At 40.3% G+C, this 24,797-nt stretch overlaps 1 protein-coding gene across 1 annotated transcript in view; it reads left to right on the forward strand.

The window, feature by feature from the left end:
• The window catches only part of ERBB4 (erb-b2 receptor tyrosine kinase 4), a 978,527-nt gene that overhangs the window by 389,387 nt on the left and 564,343 nt on the right, over positions 1-24,797 (forward strand). The window contains exon 2 of the mRNA XM_054044415.1: positions 3,677-3,828. Within this exon, the coding sequence (XP_053900390.1) occupies positions 3,677-3,828 (152 nt within the window). The remainder of the gene's footprint in view (positions 1-3,676; positions 3,829-24,797) is intronic.

Here is a 24,797-nt window from a genome sequence, read left to right on the forward strand (position 1 = left end):
GCCAATTTTATTGACTTTGCCCCTAATCCAGGAGTTTTCAATCTTTTTTCATTTGTGGACTCCAGAAATTTTGAATGGAGGTGTGGAGCTCTTTGGAAATCTTAGACATAGTCTGCGGATCCCCAGGAGTCCACGGACCATAGTTTGAAAATCATTGTTTTATGATAATAACAACCTTTTGCCGACTCCTTAGACATAGTCTATGGACCCCCAGGGGTCTGCGGACCACTGATTGAAAACCACTGCTCTAGTCGTACAGAGATTTGTTTGTATTGATTTAGTCTAAGGCTACGAATGGCTCCCAAAAAGCTATTTTGGTCTGGCAGGTATTTTATTTAATATGCTTCCTGTTTCAAAACCTTGGCTAAATTTGGATTTGCTTATGTGCAAGAATGGCCCACAAGGAGATTGTTGATGGGAAAGAAGAAATACATAAGGAAAGAAATTAAATATAATTTCACCCCCAAATGTAAGTAACATTCAAGTTATGACAGACCGAGAGACCCAAGACAAAAGTGCTTTTAAAAACTATCTTCTAATTTGATTTTGTAGCCACTCGAAGGGTGGGTTTTTTAATTTAACTCACTGGGAATTCTGCTTTGAGTGGCTGTGAGTTGGTCTTTGAATTTAGAACAGAATGCCAGCCTGAATGTTAAAGGATGGTTATACACTCACTGAAAAGTCACTGTGTAAAAATGGCACATTTGAACTTATGAGATAGTTCCCCATATGTATTCAGAGTCACAATCTGCCAACTTTTGGAACTACAATAAGTTTGGGCGGGGAGATTTTTTTTTTTCACTTCTGTTTAGCTGTGCAACACCAACACCATTAAGAGCAAGTGATGTGGATTCGAGTCTGGCTCTGGCATCATAAACAGAATTGTTAAAGGGACACAGTCACCCGGGAAACCACATCTCCATGTGGTATGTTGTACTTGCTATCGTTACAAGAAACGCCTGGGATTACTACAATGGAAAGATGCAAGAAAAAATATTTGTCGTCTTTTCAGTTTGATCGCTGTGTTCATTTGACATCCACTTTGGCTATGTCTTCATTGCAAAAGCTGTGCATGGGCTCGCCTACCCAAGCTAGCTTGAATCTAGCCAGCATGGGTAACAACTGCAGTGAAGACAGTGTGCTGTAGCCTTCAGAGTAGGCTAGCAAGCCAAGTATGTACCCAGGGTCTGTGCTGGGCTTATGCTACCCACAATGAAGCCCAGGCTGTGCAGTCTTCACTGCCTTTGTCACCCACACTAGCTAGATTGAAGCTCGCTTAGGTAGGCGAGCCCATGCACAGCGTTTGCTGTGTAGACAAAGCCAAAGTGTATAATCAACTTCACCATTTAGTTGATAGTAGAACTTCCTGTCACATGAACTGGAAAGATGACATCCCTCTTCTTCAGTGCTTTGGGCGTGCATGTGTGACCAGAATCCCACGGGAGCCAGCTGAGGTCACTCAATTAGGGTGAACTACAAAGAATGGGGCAGGCAATCCCCAAAGCTGATGGATATTCCAATACTTAGATTTACCAAGCTACCACAAAATAGCTTTTATTATACCTCACTGGTTACACACTAGTCAACAACACAGTTCCCTTAAAGTAACTCAGCTTCAGGCCTCCACCTAAATATCCAAGTCAAATATGATGAGGATTAATGAAAATCTTATTCATCATATGAAAAAGGTTCTACCAATCCCAAAGGATCAGACACATTACTTCCCAGGTCAATGAATATTCCAGGTCTTACCCAACTACACGCTTACAGCCAATTCTTATTAACTAAACTAAAATTTCTTAAAAAAGAAAAGGGAGTGAGAATTGGTTAAAAGTTCAGTATACATACAGGTATGAGTCAATTTTGAGATTCAGATTCATAGCAGATATGGAGAGCTTTGTAGATGCAAAGGGTTCTTTCCGAAATAGTTCATAGGTTATAGTCCAATGTTTATATTCAGGGTGGTCCAGTCAGAACTAGGATCTCTGTCCTTATGGCTTAGGCTTCCCTGGCATGAAATCTCAAGCAGACCTGAGATAAAAAGGATTGGAACCCAAAGGTCTTTTATACAATTCCAGGCCTTCTTTGACAGTTTGGAGTCCTTAGTCGAACAATAGGCACGCATGGGGCCTTTGAAGTGGACCCATTTCCTAAGCATCACAGGTAATTATCCACACAGATTAACACAAGGCAATTGCCTGTTTTTCCACCATTCACAGATGATTTGCTATACATTTCAAAGAGAGATGATGCAGCAATAGCCAATGTTTACAGTTCATTTAAATGTTAAAATATTCTTTTGATCTCTGAATTAACAGAATACAGTATAGACAGGGACTGTTTGATTACATTGTTGATTTCTACCAATATATTTGTAAATACACAAAAACACAAACATTATCTCCCCATATGTTTTTAAGGGTTGAATTTGAGTAATTTATCCTGCAGAAGTCTTAACCCTCTTGGTCATGCATCACAGTGTGCTTCCCCCACGGCCCAGAAAGAGGATATCCACTGGTAACAGCAGCAGCAAAATGGAAGCAGAAGAGGCAGCAGTCAGGCCTATGTAAAGGAACGGGAGAGGAAGGGGAGCAAAGGTCGGCTTGAGCACATTTGGTGTTGCTCCTGCTTTGCCCAAATGACCTTTATTACCTGCTTTAAAAAAAAATCTTTAAAAGATGACATATTATTTAAAGCGTGCTTCATCAGAAACATAAAGAAAATCCATTTCAAAGAAAATGAATCTCGCCATGTTCCTTTAACCATGTTTTGAGTGTGCAATCCTTATTGTTAAGGAAGGTAGCACCTGGAAAGAAACCAGCTTGACTTTCAGAATCCGGCCGAGTTTGAATTAGGTGGGGGAAAAAACATTTTTTTACTTGTAAATGAACAGATTTTGTTTGGATCCACTGAAAGAAGCACACATGGACTGTCCTGTTTGATGCCATTTCTACAGTGAGTTTTCAGAATAGAACTAAACTTCAAAAAAATGTTTTTGAAGTCTTTCCAGCTTGCCTGATCCTTAACATATGTGTGTATATTTCATTATAATCATCATAGAGAAGAGAAAAGGGAATTTTCTTTGTTTATTCCTTCTGTACTTCCTACAAAAACTTTATAGACGGGAATATCTTTCTGGAAGTCTTCCTATAGTCTAACACAAGTTATTGGAGTAACTGGATGAAATTCTCTGGCTTGTGTTAGAGAGGAAGCCAGAATAGATGATAGTTTGGTCCCTTCTGGTCATAAAATCGTTGAAACTATGAATAGCCCTTCTAGATTTAGAAACATATTATGGTCAATGGCAAATCTCCTATGGAGTTCGCTGAAACTAAGATTTTACCCTTACTTCTTACTTACGCATTGCTTTGTAATATTTCTTACATTTCTGCCTTTTAAAGCCTTTTGCTTGTTCTCTGGTTAGTACCACAACGTTGTCTCCTTTGGTCATGCATATTATACTGCTGAGATTACTATGGAGAATATTTGTCGCTACCTGTCACTGCTGTTGCTATTAAGGCAACTTGTAACATTTTCCTCTATGACATAATACAGAGATTAAAACAGGACTTTTATTGCAGTTAGGTATATCTTTGTCTACAACTTTTGTTCCCCACTTTGCTTCTGTGTCTCTGATCATTATATATAATATACATTTTTTTTTTCTGTTTTGCAGTGTGCGCTGGTACTGAGAACAAGCTGAGTTCTCTGTCTGATCTTGAGCAGCAGTATCGTGCGTTGCGCAAGTACTATGAGAACTGTGAGGTAGTCATGGGCAACCTGGAAATCACCAACATTGAACACAACCGTGATCTTTCCTTCCTCCGGGTAAGTAACCTCTTTTCCCACCTTACCCATTGTGTGAGCAGATATTGGTGTTCGACTGCACACTAACAGAGTGTCTTGTTCATACATGGCGTTTCTATTCTGCTGACTGGCTGAGACAGTAATAGAAGCAGACCATAAAAGGATACAGTAAAGTCACAGAGGTGCAAAGTAAAAGAACAATAGTGCACCAACTGAGTGTACAGTTGCCAGGGTTTCTGATAGAAGGTACTGGCCGTGCACATTTAATGTGTCTGCTTCTCGGTGTGAAGGTGTGTTAGGAAGAGACATGGGAAGGTCAGAGGATCTTGCAGATAAACACTGCTGGTTTTAACAGGCTAATCCTATTAAAATGCCAGGCAGAAACAGCTAAAATGGTAAACAATAGGTGAACTCCATGTGCAATACTTGTGTAACATTTATCCCTTACTAACATGTTCAGTAACACCCTTCCATTTACAGCAGTGGCTAGCGTGACCAGATGTCCCAATTTTATAGGGACAGTCCTGATATTTGGGGCTTTGTCTTAAATAGGTGCCTATTACCTCGCACTCCCGTCCCGGTTTTTCACACTTGCCATCTGGTCACCCTGGCTGTGGCATTACAATGTGTGGAGTCTCCAGGTGCTAGAGGATGTCAGTGGTGGATCAAGAGGTGCATATGAGCTAGTGCAGTTCTGTCATTCTGAGACTGCAGACAGCCTGAGAGTAGTAATGAAGAGAGATGGGGAGGATGAAAGCCAAATTAAGAGTCGCTAAATGGCACTGTTGTTTATTCTTTGACAGTTGACTGTTTTAGAAGAAACATCCAGCTAAGGGATCATCCAGTGTATTCTGCTCGTTTGAGAGTGTGTTCCACTGGATTAAGGCCGCAGTGGGGGGGGGGGGGGGGGGGGGGGGAGATATGCAGGTGTAGGAATGACTGTCAGGTGAAGGGAGAAGAAATGTTAGTATGATTGTGGCCCAAATGGGCCATAACATGATATAGTTAGTCAATATGGATGAGGTCAAACCATGATACAAATAGAGTAAAGTACCATCTTATATGGCTTGTTTTGATTATGTACAACTCTCATAAAACCCCCCTGTGTTTCTAAATCTGTGTGTCTGTGTGTAGATAACACTTGTAGGAGATGCGGAGACCAAGGGAAGAGGACAGTCAAAACCTCAGTCAAGGGGAAGGAATGGGATGGCAGATGCCCACCCTAAATGTTTTTCTTTGCATTGTTGGCCTGGGAAAGATCAGGGATAGGCAAAATGTTTGCTTTAGAGCTGTCTCATTTTGTTTTGCAGGGTCTTATGTGAACCTTTTCTTTAATATTAGTTCACAAAGATTTAACTTTCTACTGTTGGTTCTAACAAAGCTGAAGCACAAACCAAACCTTAGTCCGATTGGCATGTTTCGCTTCTTTTCAGGTTAAAATCACTCCACTCCAAACCACACCTTGGGCTCATGGTTGCTCCAAACTTAGACCAGGCTTGCTAAATGGTTTGCAAGCTTGACTCAAACTAAAAGGTGCATTGAGGGTAGTTTTAATTCAGTTTAATTGATGACCAGTTAGCTACATAATTGCAAATGCTAGTCTAGACATTCCGCAAACATAGAGGGTGAGTCCTAGGGTAAACCACCAACTTTAGAACAAGTGTCTATGGACTGTCTAGACTAATGTTCACAGTCATGTTAGTTAATTGTCAATCAATTAACTCACATTAAAACAGGACCACAAACTCTGCTCTAGACAAATCTTCACCGAACATGGCCCAAGTTTCCGATATGCAATGAAACTGCAAACAAGGTCAGTTTTGCTTGGCTCCAAGTTTTTTTATGAAAGCTTTTCACAACTCTAAATTCTTCCCTTTTTGGCTGTCCGTTTGGGGTGGAAGGTCAGAATACTCTGTGAATTACTGAATCAGGTCTTCGCACAGAGGATGGCCTCAGTGAGGATTGCTTGTGTTTAAAGCTGGCCCCACCTAACTAAAGGAACAATTGTGGTCTATTCATTTAGCAAACTAGAAGTGAAAATGAAGTTCTCTCCTATTTGTTTCCCCCATGACTCTAAATAGTCTCCTTTTTCATACAGATTCCTCTGCTGTTCTTTTTTGGGGCAAGCCTTAAACAGAAAAAGAGAGGAAAATAGTACAGGAAAAATAGCAATAAACTAAGCAAATGAGAAGAAGAAATGAGGGCCATCAGTGGTAAATCAAGGGAATTTACTGGCTTTGGCTTTGTGGAGATCGTTACGAAGGCTTTTATTTATTTATTTTACCTGGGACCACCCTCTCACAGATGTCTCGGGGGGGAAAAACCAGAAAAACACAAATATGAAAACAAACCGGCAGCTCTAGTTTAATATGATAAATTACCATCATTAAATAGAGGAAAACATGTTCTTGGTGAAATAAATAAATAAAAAGGTGGCATATTTATGCTAATAATTCAACATTCATTAGTTAGACATTATTATGTATTTTAATGACCTAACAAAGGTGGCAGATGGGATCTAACCAAGAGCCAGGCTATTAGTCACTTTTAGCCTTTTAAATGGTGAAATCTGTAATGTAAGTGACACACAGCCTGCCCTGCTCCCCTCCACCCTCAGTCTTCTTACTTTCCTTCTACCCCAAATGGGCTTCAAGTAGCCAATAGACAGACTGCTGGTTTATTTATGTGTCTAGCTGACGAGCATCTATGTAAGCCTTCCTTCTTCCTCATTAGTACTGACTCTGACTCAGAAACCTTTCACGCCAGTAAACAGGCAAGACCTATTGAACTAGGCAAGGCGGGCTTTACTTTTTATTCTGCAATAGCAGATGAATACCAACATGAAGGGGAGGGTGAGGGGATGATTTTATTTGCACTGTGGAAAAAGATTAAAAAAATAACAGCCCAGCTTTCATATTTATTCAGACACTTAACACCTACATGGATTGCTTTCATGTTTGGGTGTTAACTCTGTGGTTGTCTAATTATTAAAGATGAATGGGTCTACTTTTCCGCTGCCTTTTACTTTGTTTAGTCATTTAGGCCTTGTTTCGGGAAGGTCCTTAAGCAGGTAAGAGCCTGTGCTTAGTCTAACACTTCAAAGAGAGTGACTCATGCTTAAATTTACACACCTACTTAAGTACCTTTACTTATTCCTGTGTAAGGTGAGTGTAACATGCTGTCATTCTGTCTTACACACCTTGTATCACTTGCCTGCAGATAGATGAAACTGGTTGCCAATTCAAGTACCAGGTCATCATATAGGACAGTTGCTGACCTTAGGACCTATCAGGGTATACCCCCCAAAATCTGAACTCTGGAGTACAGATGTGGAGACCCGCATGAAAGACCCCCTAAGCTTATCTTCTACCATCTTAGGTGAAAATTCTTCCAAGGCACAGTCTTCTGCCTTGGACAGATATTGCTGCCACCACCAAGTGATTTTCACAAATATTCAGGGAAGGGTCACTTGAAATCCCTATCGCCCCCAAATATACTCCCAAGCCTCTTCACCCTCTTTTCTGGGGAGGCTTGAGAATAAAATACTAACCAGTTGCCTTAGCAATGTGAGAACAGACTAACCCCTTGTCTAAGGACTTTGGAATCAAAGGATTCTTTAAAAAAAGGACAGGAGTACTTGTGGTAAGTACCAAGGTAAGACAACTCCCACCTGTTTATGCTCTCTGTATGTGTGTATATATATATCCTCAATATATGTTCCATTCTATATGCATCCGAAGAAGTGGGCTGTAGTCCACGAAAGCTTATGCTCTAATAAATCTGTTAGTCTCTAAGGTGCCACAAGTACTCCTGTTCTTTTTGCGGATACAGACTAACACGGCTGCTACTCTGAAACCTTTAAAAAAAGGTAAATTTTATTAAAAAAGAAAGAAACACATCTAAAAACTCAGGCTTTAGGGATTGAACACCAAAAATAACTTTCTTGGGGTTTAGCTTAAAGCAAAACAAAAGTACCTGGGTTAGCACAGAGGAATCCACAAACCAAAACAACCAAAAAGGTTCCTAATCGCATCTGTCTTAACTTTTCCTGTGTTACTTACATATCTGGGGTTCCAAATGAGAAGTTTCTAGGTATGATGCTAATGATTTCCCATACCTGGCTTAAAGCTTACAGCTTGTTGCTGCCTTCCCCTCGCTCCAGCCCAAGAGACAAAGAAAAAAACCCCACACCCAGCAGTTTTTCCAATTTGAACCCTCCCTATTGGTTCCCTGGTCAGGTGCCAACTCAGGTAAAGCTTCACTTAACCCTTTACAGGTAAGGCAATTAGGATACAGCTGCTAAGGAGGATTCTATAGCTACTGCGTGGCTGGGTGTCCATAAAAGGAATCTACCCCCCCCCCCTCATTTATCATGGGACCAGATTCTGCCATCTTTAATTTCATTAATTAACATTAGTAGGACTGTTGTAAGCAAGACTCGAGAAGTAATTCTTCCACTCTACTCAGCACTGAAGGCCTCAACTGGAATACTGTATCCAGATCTGGGCACCATACTTGGGGAAAAATGTGGACAAATTGGAAAAAGTCCAAAGGAGAGCAACAAAATTGATTAAAGGTCTAGAAAATATGACCTGTGAGGAAATATTGAAAAAACTGGATTTGTTTAGTCTGGAGAAAAGAATACTGAGGGGGGACATAAATCTTCAAATACCTAAAACATTGTTATAAAGAGAAGGGTGATAAATTGTTCTCCTTAACCCCGGAGGACAAGACAAGATATAATGGGGTTAAATTGCAGCAATTGAGATTTAGGTTAGACATTAGGAATAACTTCCTAACTGTAAGGGTTGTGAAGCACTGTAACAAGTTACCTAGGGAGCTTGTGGAATCTCTGTCATTGGAGGTTGTTAAGAACAGGTTAGACAAACACCTATTACAGATGATCTAGATAATACTTAATCCTACCTTAGTGCAGGGGACTGGACTAGATGACCTATCAAGGTGCCTTCCAGTCCTACATTTCTGAGATTCTATGATTAAGTAGTACCTTACTTCATGAGTAGCCCTTACCTTATTGGGACTCCTTGCCAAGAAAGGTTAATACTCCACATGAATAAAGGATGACAGCATCTGGTCTTACCAAAATTGAGACAGGTTAGTTTCTAGGAAGTTCATGAATTTCAGGCTGTGCATCAGATCAGAACACTTATCCTTCACCCATACTTTTCTTTCTCCTGAAGCCTAATCTACACACAAGAAATGTTCATTGATATGGATAAATTGATTTAGAGAGACGAGATCAGTGAGGTAATATTTTTTATTGGACCAATATCTGGTGGTGAGAGAGACAAGCTTTTGAGCTACACAGCGCTCTTCTGGGAAAGGTACTTCAAGTGTCACAGCTAAATATAAGATTAAATGGATTGTTTAGCATAAGTAGTTAGTATACATTCTAATGGTCCCCATTGTTATACCAATAAAAACTAGCAGGATCTTATTAAAGGGGACAAGATAAAGATGCCACATTTATTGTGATAACAATTTGATTTATGACCAATAACTAATATCTTAATCCTTATACACACACATTATACCTAATACCTATACACACACACACACACACATATCCATCAGATGTTCTGCAGCTGCTGCATAGTTACCAGTCCTGCTTGAGTCTGTGGCTTGAGTTTGCAGCTTGGGTTCGTAGCTTGTGGCGGCTAACTGGCCAGGAAAGCCGGGCACAAGGACGAGCTGGGTCTCTGTTGGGCATGCACTGATGCCCTTCCATGTTGGCAGCAGAATGTTACCCTCCTCCAAAGTTTTCCATCTCACCCATCCTTTTTGTAGGCTTTAGTTTGAATCCAGAGTCTATAGGTCTTGCTGTGTCACGCTGCCTCTGCGTTTGGTGATTGATCACCCGTCAATTGCAGACATGACTTTCAGCCTGGGACCGGGCTTTGATCTTCCTTCTATTGTACCTTTTCTTTTTAGGGTGGATTCTTCTTACTTTGTTAGGGCTCTTGTCTGCATCTTCAGCCATTGGTGTTTGAACTGTATTTAATCAGGACAGGCTGGGGCTGGAGGTTGATTCCATCATCCATACATACCTCATTCACACATCTAAACTAAACTAATAAGGTTACAGCAGGGTTTGCAAAAATGAAGGTTGCAGCAAGCCCTTACAAAATGGAGTAAGCGTTTTAAAATGGGGTTTGAATTACAATATGGCAAACAGTGAACAGAAGTTACAATATAGACAAGTATAATGGATGGCAAACAGTGAACAGAAGTTACACTGTAGGCAAGTGTAATAAATGGTGAACAGAAGTTACAATACTGAAACAGTGCAAGTCTCAGTGATTTAATCAGGAATTGGATTGATAGTGAAACTTACAAAGGCAGCTGACTGAACAGCTATGGCTCTTAACAAGCATCTTAACTGTTAATTAGTCAGTTATTGGGGTAACCGGTTTTATGAATGAATATTGTTTCATTCATAAAACTTTACTTATGAAGTTACATTAATAAAGTAAACAATTAAAAACAATTTCATTCATCAGTCCTACACCATTCAAGGTGAAGTGGCCCATTAACACCCCTGTAAGGCAAAATGGGGAAGGAGGGTTACTGGATTACAGGTTGTTGTAATAAACCATAAATCCAGTGTCTCTATTAAGACCATGATTTTTAGTGTCAAGCAAAGTTATGAATTGAAGCTCCCAGACTCGTCTTCTGAAAGTGTTGTCTAAGTTTCCTTTAAGGATGGGGACTGAGAGGTCAGCTATAGAGTGATCACTTTTGTACTGACATAGCTTGATTATGTAATCATAGTTATTATTAGTATTATGCTTGCACCAATATAACTAAATTGATTTAGTTATACCAGTACAAGCTCTGAACGTAAACAAAGTACACCAGGATGATGTGAAGCTTATGTTGATTTAACATTATTATCATTTGTAACTAAATGCTACAACCAAGATTGGCCCCCTTTGCACTAGACATAGTGAAAATCAGTCCCTGTCACAAAGAACTTACAATTGGACAGACAAGACAAAGGGTGGGGCAGGAAACAGAGAGATCATGAGTTGATCCAGGTCATTCAGCAGGTTGTGGCAGAGCCACGGATTAGAACTAAGTCTCCTGACCCTCAATCAGTGCCCTAGCCAGTAATTATATTTGGTAAATTGAAATAAGTCTCACCTTGCACTGCTGCAGCACAACAGTGAAACTTAATCAATCTAATTATGCTGGTGCACATTTCTTGTACGTAATCAAGGCCAGAGTTGTGGATTAGCCCTTCTTTCAGTTTGATAAATAACTGTTCAGAAAGGATCAAATCCCACACAGTTTTTATATTGTGGATGACTATTTGCTTGAAAAAATGGGAACCTGTTTTAGTTTCATTTAGTAAAAACTAACAGTTTATACTATGGACAGTTTGTACTTCTTAAAAGCATCTTGATATTCAATTTTCTAAATAAAGCATGCATTTATTATAGCACAAAACAATCATTGCAAATGTACTTGCTCGATTAAACAAATCTGGTACACAAGAGTTATGTTAGATTAGTAAAGTGTTTCATTTTACAGTCAGCAAAACGTCTTCTTGTCACTGAATTTTATATAACCAATTCAGATTATGTTATTTTAAAAGGCATGACTGAAATGCTAAACTGCTAACAATACCTCTTCCAAATAATTATGAAAACTTATTTCCAAATAATCAAATCTACAATCAGTGTCCTTAGTAAATATGTTGAGTGACTTTATCAATACTTTTTTGTAATGCCCTGTCCCACTATACCTTTTGACTGTGATCATGTCACCTGTTCTATCCATGCTCACATTAATGGGATACAAATAACACAGCAACTTTATAGCTATTTGACATATCCTCATCTACCATGCTGTCTAGCTATGTAAAATTGTTTTGCAACAATCTGGGTAGCTGTCCAATATTTATTATTTATATTATAGTAGTGCCCAGAAGCCCCAGCGGACATCAGCGCCCGGTTGTGCTGGGCAAAGCCTGAACTCTAAATAGACAAGGCAGACTAAGAATGGGAAGGGAAACAGAGGCATTGAGAGTTGAAAAGAGAGGCAAAAGGCATACTTGGAAAATTGGAAGTCAAATCCTGTTGATAAAAATCGAAAGGAGCATAAATTCTGGCAAATCAAGTGTAAAAGTATAATAAGGCAGTCCAAAAACGAGTTTGCAGAGCACCTAACAAAAGATTGAAAATCTAACAGCAAATTTTTTTTTAAGTACATCAGAAGTAGGAAGCTTGGCAAACAATCGGTGAGGTCACTGGATGATTGAGGTGCTGAAGGAAGACTCAAGGAAGACAAGGCTGTTGCAGAGAAGCTAAATGAGTTCTTTGCATCGGTCTTCACTACAGAGGATGTGAGGGAGATTCCCACACTTTAGCCATTCTTTTTAGGTGACAAATCTGAGGAACTGTCCCAGACTGAGGTGTCAGTAGAGGAGGTTTTGAAACAAATTGATAAATTAGACAGTAATAAGACACCAGGACTAGATAGTATTCACCCAAGAGTTCTGAAGTAACTCAAATATGAAATTGCAGAACTACTAACTGTAGTATGTAACCTGTTGATTAAAATAGCCTCTGTACTAGATGCCTGGAGGATAGCTAATATGATTCCTATTTTTTAAAAAAGGCACCAGAGGCGATCCTGGCAATTACAGGATGGTAAGCCTAACTTCATTACCAGGCAAGTTGGTTGAAACTATAGTAAAAAAATAAAATTATCAGATGCTTAGATGAACATGATTTATTGGGGAAGAGTCAACACAGCTTTTGTAAAGGAAAATCATGCCTCAGAAATCTATTAGAATTGTTTGAGTGGGTCAACAAACCTATGGACATGGGTAATCCAGTTTATATAGTGTACTTGGACTTTCTGGGAGCCTTTGGCAGGGTCCCACATCAAAGGTTCTTAAGCAAAGCAAGCTGTCATGGGATAAGAGGGAAGGTCCTCTCATGGATCAGTAATTAGTTAAAAAGATAGGAAGGGTAGGAATAATGGTCTCTTTTCACAGTGGAAAGAGGTAAATAGTGGAGTCCTCCAAGGATCTCTATTGGGACGTGTGCTGTTCAATACAGTCATAAATGATCTGGAAAAGGGGTTAAACAGTGATGTTGCGAAGTTTGCAGATGATACAAAATTACTCAAGATAGTGATAAATCCAAAATAAACCATGAAGAGTTGCAAAAGGATCTCCAAAATTAGGTGATAGGTCAACAAAATGGCAGATGAAATTCAGTGTTGATAAATGCAAAGTAATGCATATTAGAAAACATAATCCTACCTGCATATACAAAAAAGCTGTCAAAAAAGCTAACAGAATGTTAGGAACTTTTAGGAAAGGGATAGATATAAGAAAATATAATAATGCCCCTATATAAATCCATGGTAAGCCCACACCTTGAATACTATGTGCAGTTCTGTTCTCCCCATCTCCAAAAAGATGTACTAAAATTGGAAAAAAGTGCATAGAGGGGCAATGAAAATGATTAGGGGTATGGAATAGCTTCCATGAGAGGAGAGATTGAAAACACTGGGAGTGACGAAGGGGGGATATGATAGAGGTCAATAAAATTATGAATGGTGTGGAGAAAGTGAATCAGAAGTATTATTTACCCCTTCATGTAATACAAGAACAGGAGTTACCCAATGAAATTAATAGGCAGCAAGATTAAAATGAACAAAAGGAAGTACTTCTTCACATAAAGCACAGTCAACCTGTGGTGCTCATTGCTAGGGGATGTTGTGGAGGCCAAAAGTATAAATGAATTAAAAAGAATGAGAAGTTCATGGGGAATAGGTCCATCAATGGCTAAAAGCCACAGTGGTCAGGGAGGCAACCCCATTGTCTAGATGTCTCTAAACCTCTGACTTCCAGAAGCCAGGACTGGAGGAAGGAGTGGATCATTCAATAATTGCCCTCCGCTATTCACTTGATCTGAAGCATCTGGCACTGACCACTGTTGGAAGACAGGATACTGGGCTAGATGGACCATTGGCGTGACACATTCTTATGTTCTTATATTCACTTCTCTAGTTCATGCTGCAGGTCAGTGGCAGAACTCAAGTAGAATAGAACTCAAGTTTTTTGTATTCTGTTACTAGACCAGAGTGTCTAAGCATGGGATAGAATGCCAGAGGTCCTACACACTCTGACATCAGCAGCATGCAAGCTAGTGCATTCTGGTACTGTATGTTATACCAAACACACAGCTGGATGTAAAGAGGAGACGTCAACCCTGTTATGCAAACTTGGGTAGGGGGTCCTGTCCACAGGCAAAAAAAGCTCTGTACTGGGTGAGTCACAAGAAGCCAGTCGTGCCAAGGTAGGCCTCTGGCAAGAGAAAAACACTTTTCACGGACTGTGGTTTACTAACCAAATGTGTGGGATGAACCAAGTCATGTTCAGAACCAACCATGTCAGTGATTTATCAGAGCTCATTCAAAAGATGCAGTGTAAGCGGAGGCCATGTCCACAAAATTAATACGAGACCAGATTCTCATCCAGAAGAACGGTTAATTTTTTCAGTCCCCTTTGTTGAAATCTGTTGCAAAATGCTGAGGTTAAAAGTAATCTCAAAATGATGCAGGAGTATAGATTTATGTGTTTTACAATGTTTTTGCTTTGCATAGACTTTTGGCGTTGTCCAGAAAGCTAGTGGTCAACTGGGCAGTGAACTTTGAGATTTGTGTTAGGTGCTCCAACTAGGAGATAAGCAGCATCCTATGTCTGGTGGTTCCTCTGGCTTTTCAGTCCCAAACTAAGTTTCCAAGAGGTCACTAGAAGAAATCGTCATAGGGCAACTTTAAAAGCAAAACATGCCGGCTCTTCAAATTCAATTGTCAGATTCTGCAAAACAATTAAAGAAGTGAATTTGCACACAATTAATCCACAAACTGTGGTTGACAGACTATAACCAAATTACATATACATTAGCTATTATCCCATTCATTTTGCAATTATTTTGGTTGTTGCATATCAATGATACAGTTTGAAGTATGTTTATGAAAAGACTCACATGCTGTATAACCGAGGCATGAACACAGGTTATCTAACAATGGGTAAAAGTTTGACTGTTAGTATTGTGCCAGTGGGGTAACATATAAAGTTAACTTTTTTAGTAGTAGTATTTGTGCTAGGCACTGTACAAACTCATAATAAGAGAGAGTCCCTGTCTTGAGGAAATTACAATTCAATAGAAAATACGAAGAGTAGGAGAAGAAACAAAGACATGGAATGGAGAAGAGATTTGTCCAGCGTCACACAGCAAACTAATGGCAGAACTGGTATTAAAACCCAACTCTCCAGAATTGCAGTCCAGTACCCTGGCTATTGTACTACACTATCTTACAGTTTTGCTATGTGATTTTGAGGTTGCTGGGTAGTCATAGTGTGTATATTGGGAAGCATCTGGATATTGCAAACTACAAAAGCAAGGCTGCTTTGTACTGTAACCTACTCTCCTCTTTTCTGGATTTAAATGTGGCCCCACTCATGTATTTTTCTGTTAATTAAAAGGAAATATCCACACAAGGAGTGCAGTATCTTGAATTTAAAAATCTATTAGTTGAAAGGAAGGTTAATCCATTTCAGTTACACAGTTCCAGATCAGTTTTTTAAATCCTTTTACTTTATCATACTTGAGTTTTTGTGCAGGTAGGATCAACTCTCCTGCCTAGCATATGGTAGTGATCCACCTTCCTCCTAATACAGACATGCAGTCTCTGAGTTCTGCGAAAGTATCAGCTCTTAATTCTCTGGAACTACATCAGGACAGATCACAACCCTTAGGTTTTGTTTTTGTTTTTTAATTTCCAATTTCCTAAGAGTTCCCTCAGTTTCTCATGCAGCTCTCATAATCTGTATCTAGGATTAGCTAAATCTAGGATATTCCCTCAGTCTCTGACAATGGAAGCTTTATAACCTCTTTATGTAAATGAGAATGAGAGATTCTGAATGGTTATTAAACATTCTCTTTACGTTGTTGTTTATTTAGTCTTCTTGCTCATTTTCCATGGTGTTTCTTAGCATTTCCTGTGGAACTGAAGGGAAAGTGTATCTACTTCACTTATGCATAGGTTTAACAAACTTTTAACAGACACAGATAAAAGAAATGAAACTTAAATTATGCAAAAATAACATAAACATACACAGGTGTTAAATCACGAATAAGCCCGTAGATGATTACCAAAGATTACTTTTTCACTGATACAGCAAAACTGCGTGAACCTTCATTTTGTAGGGAAGATCACTGAGGGGGTGAGGATCGGCCAACTTCATTGGCATCTGACATTTTCTAGCTCTGTGCACATCAATCAAAGACCAGGACACAGCACAGAGACTCTGTTAGTCTCAGTAGTTAATCGTCATGGCAGTAGATAGAGGTCAGACATTCTTGCTAATTCTGCTAGATCTTTCAGTAGCCCTTAATACAGTCAGTTATAAGGTGCTGTTGAGATCTTTGCAGGAGCTGGCAGGCATAGGAGTGTCATTAGAGTGGTTCCATTCACTGGTGTTGATTAGATGCCAAAGGATGGTAATGAGTGATTTCTCTTTTTCTTGTCCTACCAAGCTCAGTTTTTGTCTGTATGTCTTGTCGGCCTCTCTCTTTCTCTCACAGATGCCTTTTTGTTCAATGAAATACTGAAGCCATTGGCGGAGATTGTGATGTGATACAGGCTACAATGCCAAAAAATACATTCATAACACTCAGCGCCACCTCTCCTTTTCCTGTGACCCAGGTGAAGCTATTTCCAATGTTTGGCAAAGGGAGAGTTCAGGATGGAAGCCAACTGGCATAAACTCAACCGGGGCAAAATGGAGAGGATGCTGAAGGGTAGGGGAAAGTATTTGGAGGAACTGGCAAAATCTGTCATCACTCTTTCAACTGCATTAATATGTTTACTTGCCCATTGATTAAAATGGTCTGTCATTTCAGAACTGCAGCTTTTCTAGTTCCCAGAGAAATGCATGGGGCTCTTGCACATAGACTGCAAGGGTGCCTCATTTTAGTCACCAAAAGGCGAGATTAGAGATTCTAGGGAAAACAAATTACTTAGGCCCCAACCCTGCAGGCTACAGCAGTTGGTTGGCCAATACACTCATACAGAGTCCTCTTGAGTTGCATGATGCTTGTGGGTGCGAGGAGTCTACCTCTGTGGGGCAGCTTGGATGCAGGCCTTAAGTTGCACCTTGACTTCACTTTTTCTGTCCACTCAAAGAAACAACAAAGCTGAAACCAAAGCCAATCTGACAGAAATGAGGGCAGGGAAAGAGCCAAAGGTGTTATGATGATATTAATAATAATAAATAATGTCTCTCTTATCTAGCACTTTTCATAATGGCCTATAAAAAACTAGTGGCCAGTGCTGACGCCAAAGATGCAATAATACTCAGAGACCCAGAGCCAGATCATCAGCCATAGTAAATTGTCATAACTTCACTGTGAAGCTGATATTTTACACCAGTTGAGGATTGGCCCCTGGATTTTGGAGCTCTCGGATAACCTTACTAAAAAATAAAAACAAAAAGTGTTTCTCTTTTAGAAGCTGAGCTCCCCATCAAGAAAACAAAACCGATTTCACCTCAGCCCCTGCCTCTTCAATACCCCATATGCTGGCTTAATTGAAGTTTTACCAAAGCAAACAAACAAGTAAAGTTAAACCAACAAAAACCCTAGTGGCAAATACTTTTAAATTAAAAATGGATTTATTAGGTCATAAAGCAGATGAGTGCACTTCTCTTGTAGCCCTGAGGAACAGAGGGTATTTAAATTTGGCATAAATGGTGAGTGCAATGAGTTTAATAGGCTGGTCTCAACCTTAATTAGGAATAAAAAAAAAACAACCCACCTACCCCACCATTTCACACTATTCATATGTTTTGCTCCGAGGAATCATTGGAATTTTAAGGCTTGTTTGTTCTCGTCTTTGTCCATCCTCTGTATTTGTCCCTAGAATTCAGGTAGTTTCTCGAAGTCACACAAAGCACAGAGGCGTGGGCACATATGCAATTGGGGCACATATGCAATTTAGCCTTAGCTAAATTGAAGCATTTTGCACTCTGCATTTGAATCATTTATCTCAGTTTTCCTAAACACGTTAAAGAACTCCCCTCCCCCCTGCCTTATTTCCACTTCTCCTCCCACCCGCTTAATATGGAATAAAGTGAAATGAAACTAACTGGCTTTCAAAGAGATGGATAATATTGCATTGTAATACATTGACAGAGAGCCCCGGATCAATGTGCTTGATTTGCTCTTAAAAGCTGTAAGAAATGGAAGATAAAGTCTTTAACTGTAAGCTGTGTCGGGGGGCAGGCTTAGCGAACTGTTTTGCACTAAACCAGATCAATTTTAAAGGTTTCCTCTGTAGCTGCCTGCAGGCAGGCTTGTAAAGTTCAGAAATGTCAACACAAATGTGTAGATTGAGCATTTAACAATATTAACACTCCTGTTCTAAACCTGATATTAACATTAATGCAACTAATTAAAGACCTGCGTGCATGGAGTGTGCATCCTACGTAAGTACATAGTGAGGATCATTTGTATGAGATTGTGGACTTTCCACAAATGATTCCTCTTCACTCTCTGGCATAAAACCCAGCATTTTAACTGAATTTTCAGGGAATTCCTCTGAATTGTATTACCTTCCTATAGCTATGACTTCTCTTCCCTAGAGAATCAATTTTAGGGACTAGGAAGATGGTGAAGTTTGTGAGTGGTTGATCTTGGATCTGCCTTTTGGAATTCGTTCTGGGTTCACCATTGCTCTTCACTTGACAATTTTCTCACCATGGAAAATTGGTGGTGAAATGCCACCATTCTGCTGTTGGTGGTATTTGATGCGCACTTTGCAGTCAACTCAAGGTGCAAATAGCAAAGCCATTGAAGGCAATCAGCGTTTAATACTGCATGCTATGAAATAGTCTGAAAGCGCAAGATACCTAAAAGCACAATATATTACTTTTTAACTAACCTCTCAGAGTTGAGATGCATTTTGCATCTGAAATCTAAGTGAAAGGTTAAATGTGAGATTTTTGCACTGAGGTGATACCTTGAATTTATTTCTCTTTTCATCTGAGCAAATTAAGCCCATGTCACGTGTACAACTTCATTTGTCCTCACCCCACCCCCTTTCCCATGTGTGAAGACAATATAGTGACTTGTGAACAGGCTTGTTGAGTATGTGGACATGTGACCCTAAGAGCATCCCGGTGCCAGTGGGCAAGGGGCTCATTGATGTCAGGTGATGAGCTTCAGCTGGGCTGACCACATCAGTGCACCCCAACTCTCTGTGGTTATCATCTGTATCTGAAAGGGGTCATGTAATACGTCATTGGAAAACTAATAATATTCTTGTGTGATGTATGTGTGTATTAAGAGTTACGGAACTATGCTGGAGTGACGACTAAAATGTGTGTAAATCAGGCATGTCAGGGAGAGTTAGTAAACAGGTCTGCCCTCAACAAAGGAATGTGTATTTGCTTCTCTGACCAATCATCAGGCAGAGACAATGGAGGTCCATTTACTAGTAGGTAAGCAATGCTATCAAGCTAACAAGTGCGGGAGGAGACAGCACGGTGTCTACACACAGCAGAGGAGAGAAGCTGGGTCTGGGTTTTACTTTTCAAAGAATACATTGCAAAGGTTTACTGGTCTACAAGACAGGGTGGCTGAACCTCTTGTGTTGCACTATTGAATCAACTGATTGTATGCAACATTACGGTAGTTTGTACAGAGTGAGGTCTTTTATGAAAGCCTACGACACCCTGGGGATTAACACCATTATGAAATGCATGTATTAACACTATGTGAGGAATTCTGAATACTCACTGATATTATGCTTTACAGTCTTTGACCAAACACAGGGAGAAACAGACTTTCCCCCCACAAAGGAGGAAAGCCAGCTAGCTACTCGACTCCAGTGAAATTAAATAAGGTGTGACCAGAAACAATGGAAGCTCCATTTACATAGAAATCACCAGGGGATGGGAAGATCACAGGAAGAGAACAGCAGCATAAGGACATCCTACCTCTAATAATAAGGTCATTGAATTTTGGAAGATACAAGCAAGGACAGAAGCCATCTTTGGCATCCATCACTAGGCAGATACAAAGGGTCAGAGCTCTTGCTAGCTGAGAAGGATGGGTCCTTCAACCAAAGAGGAGGCATTGAAATCTCTGGGAACTGAATATAGGTGAGAAACCTGCTTCAGCAAAGATCTTGAACTAGGGTGACAAAGGAATCCAGCACCTTGTACTTCTTTGCAAAAGTGCCGACTTTCTAATGAACCAGAGGAGGGGGAGTGCTCGACACCTGCTCTGCCCTGGCCCTGACACCACTCAACCGCTTCTTCCAAGGCCCCATACCCGCCCTACCTCTTCTTGACCCCACCCCCCGCTCTATTCCCATCCTGACTCTTCCCACCCTGTTCCACCCACTCACCAGAGCACGCCTCACCCTCCCCCCAGCACCTCCTGCATGCTGTGGAACAGCTGATCCAGATGGGCAGGAGGCACTGATAGGGAGGGGGATGCACTGATTGGCAGGTCCACTGGTGGGCAGGAGGTGCTGGGGGGAGGGAGAGGAGCTGAACGGAAGGGCTGCTGGTAGGTGCTCAGCACCCACAATTTTTTTCCTGTGGATGCTCCATAGAGCCGGCGCGTATGCTTCTGTGGAAGGTCCTGACTGAGGAAAAGTCAGACAGGAGTGGAAAGAAGGAAGTTTGGTGAGAGAAACCATCTTGAATAAAGCCTGTACCTTGCTAGATTAAGTTTCAGACTTTTATGTGTGTGCTTTAAATTTTGTATGCTTGTAACCATTTCTAACTTTATTTCTTTTACTTAGCATGACTTAACCCAGGGTTAGTCAACAGACTGTGGCCCAAATCTGGACCGCTCAATGCTTTTGAACAGACCCCAGAATCTTTTTATTTACTTATTATTATCATTGTTGTTATTTTTGCTGGAGTCTGGATCTTGACTATACCTTGACCAAGAAATTTAGATCTTGACAAAAAAAAATAGTTAACTATCCCGATTTAACCTATCTCCTTTTGTTAATAAATTTGTTTTATTTTTATGATAAACCAACTCAATGCTGTGTTTGAAAGGAAGGTTGTATGTATCCCAGTTATGTTAATAAGCTGGGGTGTCACTTGTCTCTTGAAAAGAGCAAGAGGACCTTATTATTTCTCTGAGTGATCCAGGAGAGGGCTGGGCATTTGGGGAAAATTCAGGGCTGGGAGTGTGTGGGGGTCACCCTGCAAGTAGTCACCAAGGCTGGTGGAAGCAGGGTAAGGCGTTGTGCTGTATACTGGCTGCTGTAGTCTGAGCTGCTGATCCAGGGATGTACAGCGCACAGACTCTCAGGGTCTGACCTGACTGCTTCTCTGCTGGCTGCTTGTGTCCTGGCTGTGAGCCACAGCAACAGGGCATTTGAGGCACCCAAGGTTTCATGGCACGGCCCCTCAGTGGTCTGGATGGCCCCCTGAAACATGAGTAACACTGTAGCAAAGGGAGATCTGGGTGCAGATCAATACAAAGATAAAAGTAAATGGGGGGATATTGGTGCTTGGTCAAACCACTTTTATCTATTATTTATTCACATTTTTACTAAATTACAGTGTGTGTGCCCATCCAATGCTCTGGGACCCAGGCTTATAAAAATCCACCAATTAATCAGACCCATCATTCCCCCCAGATCAAATCCAATAGCCCCCTGACAACATACTTAAAACAAAAATTAACCTCCCCACACAGTCCCACTGGAGACTTACACCACTGCTACTAAGCCTTCGCTAGCACCCATCCCCTCCCAGAGAAGGGAGGAAAGATGGACCTCGCAAGGCACCCTGAACACTGACAAACTCAAGCTGTTCTGAACCTGGAAAAGGGTCTGACTTCTTGCCAGCATGCCTGCACCACCTCCACCATTGGGACTCAATATTAGATGCCTCCAATGATAGCATGAGGATTTCTCTTTTGTACCTAGTGAAGGATATTACTTACCTGTCTCACCAGCCATCAGTCATTGCAGATCAGTAAATTATATGATTTTTTAAAAAAATTAGCCATGTCTTGAACTAGAGGAGATAGAAATAAAAGAGAAGTATTAATTATTAGAATGTGATGCAATGGTGGAACAAATTTTTAGAACCTGTTCTATAGACAGGAAAGACTTCCTTCCCTAATGAAGTTAGTATGTCCCTTTTCTTCTCCCTTCACATTCAAGCTCTAATTCAACAAAGCATTTAGACATGTGGCTAACTTTAAGCACACAAATACCTCTATTGACTTCAATAATGGTGCTACTCCTGTTTAAAATTAAGCATGTGTTTAAGTACTTTAAGTAATCAAAGCCTAGGCGATAAAATGTGAATCTACAGAGTTCTCGAAATTCAAATTTGAGAGTGTTTCCCTATAATGCCTCGCATTGTTGATTTGTCCCATTTATAGCACCTCCCTAAGATATAAAACCCAATATTACAGCTGGTTTGGAAAATAAATCGGGAACATTTAAAACAAAATACATCGTGAAAAAATCCTTTTTTAAATAAACTAGAAAACTGTTTGAAATTTTAAAAATTTGGACACTTCAGTGAAATTTTGAGTCTTCACATTTTTAAATCACTTTATTTTGTTACCTTTTTAGAATGCTCTGTCCAACATGGTGATGTTTCAAAGAACTAGCTAGCTCTAAAATGTGCTTGATTCCCTTGTTATCTTAGGAACGTACACAGATTTGAAATGCATGTCCGTCCCTGTAAGAACAAGTGGGTATGAACTGACATCCTCAAACAAAAAAGCAGTAGATTACTAATGTTCATAAAATCAGGCAAAACCATGAGAATCACCTATTTTCCCACTGTGAAGTTACACTATAATAAAACCCCAAGATGGGGAGAGAATTGCATGTGTTTACATGCTATATTTTGAATATTATTTCCGTTCACTTTTTCATGGTGGCAAGTCCTTCCTGTGGGTAAGAGGAATCAAGTGCCTTTCAGTACCATTTGAATGTAATAAACCTGAAAATGTCAAGTGGAAATGTGGAAATATCAAGTATTTTGACAACCCTGCATTGTTGTGCTTAGGAAAAGTGATAATGACAGAATAATACTGTACACTGGAAAGGAGGTGATTGCTCTGTCCCAAGGGAAAAATTCAAACAAAGAAAATTCCACTCAGTCTCAGTAGGATGAAATGAACCTAAGAACATAGGAATTGCAAGACTGGATCAGACCAAAGGTCTATCTAGACAGGTATCCTGTCTGTGACAGTGGCCAGTAGCAGATGCTTCAGAGCAAGGTGTAAGAACGCCACAGCAAGCAGATGTGGGGTAATCTGCTGCCCACATTAGGTCACACACTGATATCTAATAGTTAGAGTTGGCTTAAACTCTCAAACATAGAGTTTAATATCCCTTCCAACGTTTTTGTTGTCATTCATTATTGTAACTCTGGATATTCTTGATATCCATATACTTATCCAGTCTCTTATCCAATCTTTTTAAACTCCTGGCTTCAATCACGTTCTGTGGCAATGAGTTCCACAGATTATTCACAAGGTGAAATCTGTGAACACCTGACTAGGAAACAAATACAAAAATCCATAAATAGAAGTACATTTGCTTAAAATTATGTCTTCTGACAGAGTATTAGGAATATGGATTTGCATAACCTAAATTAGGAGAGAAGTCAGGAAAATGAAAAGATTCCTTATAACATTTTAATGCCAGAGAGGCAACTTCATACAAACAAATAATGCCGAGAAAAAGCAACATTGATCCATTTTCCCTGCAGAAAGGGACAGAAAGCAATAATATATAACCAAATAATCTGCAAGTAAGAGTCTCTAAGACTGAAAAGCCAGTATGGTCCAGTGGTTAGGGCATTAATCTAAGGTTTGGGAGACAACAAGTTCAAGTTCCTGCTCCACCATGGACTTCCTGCGTGACCTTGGGTAAGTCACTTATTCTGTGCCTCAGTTTCCCATCTGTAAAATTGGGATAATAGCACGTCCCTACCTCACAGGGTTGCTGTGAGGCTAAATACATTAAGAGTGGCAGCTGTTCTGATACTACAGTAATGGGGTCCATATAAGTACTTTAGATAGAAATATCAGAGGCCATTCCAAAAGCGTTGAGCAAAACCCTTTGCAGTATAAGAAAATAAGTCTGTGCCTGACTCGTTCTCTTCTGGAAAAAGAACAGGAGTACAAGTATTCCTGTTCTTTTTGCGGATACAAACTAATACGGCAGCTACTCTGAAACCTGTTCTCTTCTGGGTTTCTTACCTCCTTGTCTCACCAAACTGTGCTCTGAAAACTAAGGCCCTACCATATGTCAATATTGTCTTCTGAAAACCTGGCTTCTCAAATGGAAAGAAGTGCTCAGACTGTAGTCTGCCAGACTTGGTGAAAATCAAGGTGAGCTACTTGTCCCTTACAGCACAGGTCATTTGCAACACATACATTATTGTAAAGGCAGCAACTTTTCTGATCTAAGGAAAAGTCTGCTGAGCAGCTTGCGGGGCGAGCAAGAAGACTAAGAAAAAATGTCAGAGACAGAAATGGGAGCAGCCATTTCCTAACTTCTAACAAAATATAATGCACCCTCTCTCTAAACCTATTACTTTAAAGAAGAACTTCAGACTTGTTCACCAGAGCGTCAAACCTTAGCAAACGCCATCTCTGCTCCTCCTGGCTCCCGTAGACCCTATTGTGGTTTGTCTATATTAGGGATCAACACAAAAAGCAAGCCAGAAAGTTGATGGGGGAACACCTTGCAGAATCCAACCTCCTGCAGTCATAGAAGCCAAGAGGTCTATGTGACGGGTTGGACCACTTGGGAAGTCACCTGATGTGCTGAGCTACCACTGAGTCTACCTGTTCTGCCAGTGTGGGGGCCCCTTTAACCTGTCTTGCTGAGCCAGGCTCTTAAAACCTCCCTCTAACACGCACATGCAAGGACACACC

Source organism: Malaclemys terrapin, chromosome 11 (genome assembly GCF_027887155.1).
Source record: "Malaclemys terrapin pileata isolate rMalTer1 chromosome 11, rMalTer1.hap1, whole genome shotgun sequence".
In the NCBI taxonomy this organism is placed as follows: domain Eukaryota; kingdom Metazoa; phylum Chordata; order Testudines; family Emydidae; genus Malaclemys; species Malaclemys terrapin.